Source organism: Oncorhynchus gorbuscha, linkage group LG10, assembly GCF_021184085.1.
Source record: "Oncorhynchus gorbuscha isolate QuinsamMale2020 ecotype Even-year linkage group LG10, OgorEven_v1.0, whole genome shotgun sequence".
Taxonomy (NCBI): domain Eukaryota; kingdom Metazoa; phylum Chordata; class Actinopteri; order Salmoniformes; family Salmonidae; genus Oncorhynchus; species Oncorhynchus gorbuscha.
In genome coordinates this window covers 636167-642166 of record NC_060182.1, presented here as the reverse complement: position 1 = coordinate 642166, position 6000 = coordinate 636167, and the positions used below count along the sequence as shown (strand labels likewise).

The 6000-nt window shown below is 47.4% G+C and overlaps 1 protein-coding gene across 1 annotated transcript in view; it reads left to right on the top strand.

The window, feature by feature from the left end:
- The window catches only part of LOC124045442 (plasma membrane calcium-transporting ATPase 3-like), a 461204-nt gene that overhangs the window by 437978 nt on the left and 17226 nt on the right, over positions 1-6000 (top strand). Inside the window, exons 17-20 of the mRNA XM_046364731.1 lie at positions 118-331; positions 615-826; positions 3435-3542; positions 4737-4922. Coding sequence (XP_046220687.1) covers positions 118-331; positions 615-826; positions 3435-3542; positions 4737-4922 — 720 coding nt within the window. The remainder of the gene's footprint in view (positions 1-117; positions 332-614; positions 827-3434; positions 3543-4736; positions 4923-6000) is intronic.

The following is a 6000-nucleotide window of genomic DNA, read 5'->3' as shown; positions in this document are numbered from 1 at the left end:
TGCATCACACAGGTAACGAACACACGCTCACACACATATGCACACACACATTGTGGGTGTCAACAGTGACTTTTCACACATTCTCCTCCCCCCACCAACCCTCTTGCCCCCCCCCAGGACTCTCCTCTGAAAGCAGTCCAGATGTTATGGGTTAACCTCATCATGGATACCTTCGCCTCTCTTGCCCTAGCAACAGAACCACCCACAGAGTCCCTGTTGCTACGTAAACCCTACGGCCGCAACAACCCTCTCATCTCCTTGACGATGTTGAAGAACATCCTGGGTCACGGAGTCTACCAGCTCATCATTATCTTTAGTCTCCTGTTTATAGGTACACACACACACTTTTTCTCTCCTCCTATTTCTTCCTATCCATTACTTTCATTCTCCTCCCTGTCCTCATTCATCATCTTGCCTCCAGTTCTCTTTTCCATAAGAACTTAATAATTTTTTGACAGTTTATCTCTCCTCTTCCCTCCCTTTCCTATCCTTCTCTCCTCTCTCCTCCTCTTCCTCCTCTCCCCTCTCCACTCTCCTCCTCTCTACCCTCCTTTACTCTTCCCTCTCCATTCTCCTCCTCCTCTCTCCTCCCTCTCCTCTCCTCTCTCCTTTAGGAGAGCGTATCTTCAACATAGACAGTGGACGTAAAGCTCCGCTCCACTCCCCTCCGTCAGAACACTACACCATCATTTTCAACACCTTCGTCCTCATGCAGCTCTTTAATGAGATCAACGCCAGGAAGATCCACGGAGAGAGGAACGTCTTCGACGGAATCTTCTCTAACCCAATCTTCTGTTCCATAGTGTTCGGAACCTTAGTTATCCAGGTAGGACACACTCACACACGGACACACGGACACACGCACGCACGGACACATGGACACACAGACACATGGACACACGCCCGCACGGACACACACGCGCACACACACTGACACGCACGTATGGACACACGCACGGACACACACGCACGCACACACACGCACTGACACACACGCACACACACTGACACACACGCACGCACGGACACACACGCACGCACGGACACACACGCACACACACTGACACGCACGTATGGACACACGCACGGACACACACGCACGCACACACACGCACACACACTGACACACACGCATGCACGGACGTGCGTGAAGTGAAGTGGAAGGTGCCCTGGCCAACTGTAAGTGCTGTTATTGTGAAGTGGAAGGTGCCCTGGCCAACTGTAAGCGCTGTTATTGTGAAGTGGAAGGTGCCCTGGCCAACTGTAGGTGATGTTATTGTGAAGTGGAAGGTGCCCTGGCCAACTGTAAGTGCTGTTATTGTGAAGTGGAAGGTGCCCTGGCCAACTGTAAGTGCTGTTATTGTGAAGTGGAAGGTGCCCTGGCCAACTGTAGGTGATGTTATTGTAAAGTGGAAGGTGCCCTGGCCAACTGTAGGTGCTGTTATTGTGAAGTGGAAGGTGCCCTGGCCAACTGTAAGTGCTGTTATTGTGAAGTGGAAGGTGCCCTGGCCAACTGTAAGTGCTGTTATTGTGAAGTGGAAGGTGCCTGGCCAACTGTAGGTGATGTTATTGTGAAGTGGAAGGTGCCCTGGCCAACTGTAAGTGCTGTTATTGTGAAGTGGAAGGTGCCCTGGCCAACTGTAGGTGATGTTATTGTGAAGTGGAAGGTGCCCTGGCCAACTATAGGTGCTGTTATTGTGAAGTGGAAGGTGCCCTGGCCAACTGTAGGTGATGTTATTGTGAAGTGGAAGGTGCCCTGGCCAACTGTAAGTGCTGTTATTGTGAAGTGGAAGGTGCCCTGGCCAACTGTAAGTGCTGTTATTGTGAAGTGGAAGGTGCCCTGGCCAACTGTAGGTGATGTTATTGTGAAGTGGAAGGTGCCCTGGCCAACTGTAAGTGCTGTTATTGTGAAGTGGAAGGTGCCCTGGCCAACTGTAGGTGATGTTATTGTGAAGTGGAAGGTGCCCTGGCCAACTATAGGTGCTGTTATTGTGAAGTGGAAGGTGCCCTGGCCAACTGTAGGTGATGTTATTGTGAAGTGGAAGGTGCCCTGGCCAACTGTAGGTGCTGTTATTGTGAAGTGGAAGGTGCCCTGGCCAACTGTAAGTGCTGTTATTGTGAAGTGGAAGGTGCCCTGGCCAACTGTAGGTGATGTTATTGTGAAGTGGAAGGTGCCCTGGCCAACTGTAAGTGCTGTTATTGTGAAGTGGAAGGTGCCCTGGCCAACTGTAGGTGATGTTATTGTGAAGTGGAAGGTGCCCTGGCCAACTGTAGGTGATGTTATTGTGAAGTGGAAGGTGCCCTGGCCAACTGTAGGTGATGTTATTGTGAAGTGGAAGGTGCCCTGGCCAACTGTAAGTGCTGTTATTGTGAAGTGGAAGGTGCCCTGGCCAACTGTAGGTGCTGTTATTGTGACGTGAAAGGTGCCCTGGCCAACTGTAAGTGCTGTTATTGTGAAGTGGAAGGTGCCCTGGCCAACTGTAAGTGCTGTTATTGTACCTCACTAATGCTCTTGTGGCTGAATGGAAGCAAGTCCTGCATCATCTATTGGAAAGCCTTCCCAGAGAATGGAGGCTGTAATAGCCGCAATGTTACAACCTCTAGTGGAAAGTCTTCCCAGAAGAGTGGAGGCTGTTATAGCAGCAATGTTCCAACATCTAGTGGAAAGCCTTCCCAGAGGAGTGGAGGCTGTTATAGCAGCAATGTTCCAACATCTAGTGGAAAACCTTCCCAGAAGAGTGGAAGCTGTTATAGCAGCAATGTTCCAACATCTAGTGGAAAGCCTTCCCAGAGGAGTGGAGGCTGTTAAAGCAGCAATGTTCCAACATCTAGTGGAAAGTCTTCCCAGAAGAGTGGAGGCTGTTATAGCAGCAATGTTCCAACATCTAGTGGAAAGCCTTCCCAGAGGAGTGGAGGCTGTTATAGCAGCAATGTTCCAACATCTAGTGGAAAACCTTCCCAGAAGAGTGGAGGCTGTTATAGCAGCAATGTTCCAACATCTAGTGGAAAGCCTTCCCAGAAGAGTGGAGGCTGTTATAGCAGCAATGTTCCAACATCTTGGAAAGCCTTCCCAGAAGAGTGGAGGCTGTTATAGCAGCAAAGGGGGGACCAACTCCATATTAATGCCCATGATTTTGGAATTAAATAAAAATGTTTTATTTCACCTTTATTTAACCAGGTAGGCCAGATCACCTTTATTTAACCAGGTAGGCCAGATCACCTTTATTTAACCAGGTAGGCCAGTTGAGAACAAGTTCTCATTTACAACTGCGACCTGGCCAAGATGAAGCAAAGCAGTGCGACACAACAACACAGAGTTACACATGGAATAAACAAAACATAGTCAATAATACAGTAGAACAAAAGAAAACAAAAAGTCTATATACAGACTGCAGTGTCCACGTCCTGTTGGTAATATAGTGTATGTTCCCCAGGTGGTGATCGTCCAGTGGGGTGGCAAGCCGTTCAGCTGTGCTCCTCTCAGCGTGGAACAGTGGCTCTGGTGTCTGTTCGTTGGAGTGGGAGAACTACTCTGGGGACAGGTCAGTGTGTGTGTTAATGATGTACGGGTTAGGGTTTCCTAATAACGCATCCGCAACCACCTGACTATAGGTTATGTCATTAAGTCCAAATCTGGGGCCCGCACCCAACCCTAACCCCTAGCCCTAACCTCAACCTCAACCCTAACCACAACCCTAACCCCTAGCCCTAACCTCAACCTCAACCCTAACCACAACCCTAACCCCTAGCCCTAACCTCAACCTCAACCCTAACCACAACCCTAACCCCTAGCCCTAACCTCAACCTCAACCCTAACCACAACCCTAACCCCTAGCCCTAACCTCAACCTCAACCCTAACCACAACCCTAACCACAACCCTAACCCCTAGCCCTAACCTCAACCTCAACCCTAACCACAACCCTAACCCCTAGCCCTAACCTCAACCTCAACCCTAACCACAACCCTAACCACAACCCTAACCCCTAGCCCTAACCTCAACCTCAACCCTAACCCCAACCCTAACCCTAACCCCAACCCCAACCCCAACCCTAACCCGCTAATATAGAAAATGCACTGTAGAGTCATAGATAGAGGAACATATTTTTAGACAGGCCTATTAGACAGGCCTATTAGACAGGCCGTGCTTCTACACCTGCATAGCTTGCTGTTTGGGGTTTTAGGCTGGGTTTCTGTACAGCACTTTGAGACATCAGCTGATGTACAAAGGGCTATATAAATAAATTTGATTTGATTTTGATTTGATTTGATATTAGACAGGCCTATTAGACAGGTCTATTAGACAGGCCTATTAGACAGGCCTTTTAGACAGGCCTATTAGACAGGCCTATTAGACAGGCCTATTAGACAGGCCTTTTAGACAGGCCTATTAGACAGGCCTATTAGACAGGCCTTTTAGACAGGCCTATTAGACAGGCCTTTTAGACAGGCCTATTAGACAGGCCTTTTAGACAGGCCTATTAGACAGGCCTATTAGACAGGCCTATTAGACAGGCCTATTAGACAGGCCTTTTAGACAGGCCATTTAGACAGGCCTATTAGCCAGGCCTATTAGGCAGGCCTATTAGACAGGCCTATTAGCCAGGCCTATTAGCCAGGCCTATTAGACAGGCCTATTAGACAGTGTGTGTGCGTGTGTGTAATGCATTACTTGTGTGTAGAATAGTACCACCTTTTTCGTCTGACGACTGTCTCCGTGTACATTGTCGGGGGACAGGTGATCGCCACGGTTCCCAGCGACCAATTACCATGTCTGAAGGAGGCGGGGGCAGCGATGGCGGCGGTGGAGGAAGAGGAAGAGATGGACGAAGGAGACGAAGAGGGAGAGATTGACTGTGCTGAGAGAGAGCTACGACGAGGACAGATACTGTGGTGTAGAGGACTAAACCGCATACAGACACAGGTATCATATCTTTACTCTCTGTGTCTCTCTGTCTCTCACTCTCTCTGTCTATCTCTCTACGTCTCTCTCTCTGTCTCTCTCTCTCTGTCTGTCTCTCTATGTCTATCTCTCTCTGTCTGTCTCTCTATCTCTCTCTCTGTCTGTCTCTCTTTCTCTCTGTAGACCTACTGATAGGTCTGATAGCTAGCTAGACCTACTGATAGCTAGCTGTAGAATAGGTTTGTATGTAGACCTACTGATAGCTAGCTGTAGAATAGGTTTGTATATAGACCTACTGATAGCTAGCTGTAGACCTACTGATAGCTAGCTGTAGAATAGGTTTGTATGTAGATCTACTGATAGCTAGCTGTAGAATAGGTTTGTATGTAGACCTACTGATAGCTAGCTGTAGAATAGGTTTGTATATAGACCTACTGATAGCTAGCTGTAGACCTACTGATAGCTAGCTGTAGAATAGGTTTGTATGTAGACCTACTGATAGCTAGCTGTAGAATAGGTTTGTATATAGACCTACTGATAGCTAGCTGGTGAATATGTTTGTATATAGACCTACTGATAGGTAGCTGTAGAATAGGTTTGTATGTAGACCTACTGATAGCTAGCTGTAGAATAGGTTTGTATGTAGACCTACTGATAGCTAGCTGGTGAATAGGTTTGTATGTAGACCTACTGATAGCTAACTGTAGAATAGATTTGTATGTAGACCTACTGATAGCAAGATGTAGACCAACTGATATCTAGCTGTAGAATAGGTTTGTATGTAGACCTACTGATAGCTAACTGTAGAATAGATTTGTATGTAGACCTACTGATAGATATCTGTAGAATAGGTTTGTATGTAGACCTACTAATAGCTAGCTGTAGAATAGGTTTGTATATAGACCTACTGATAGCTAGCTTTAGAATAGGTTTGTATGTAGACCTACTGATAGCTAGCTGTAGAATAGGTTTGTATGTAGACCTACTGATAGCTAGCTGTAGAATAGGTTTGTATGTAGACCTACTGATAGCAAGATGTAGAATGGGTTTGTATGTAGACCTACTGATAGCTAGCTGTAGAATAGGTTTGTATATAGAC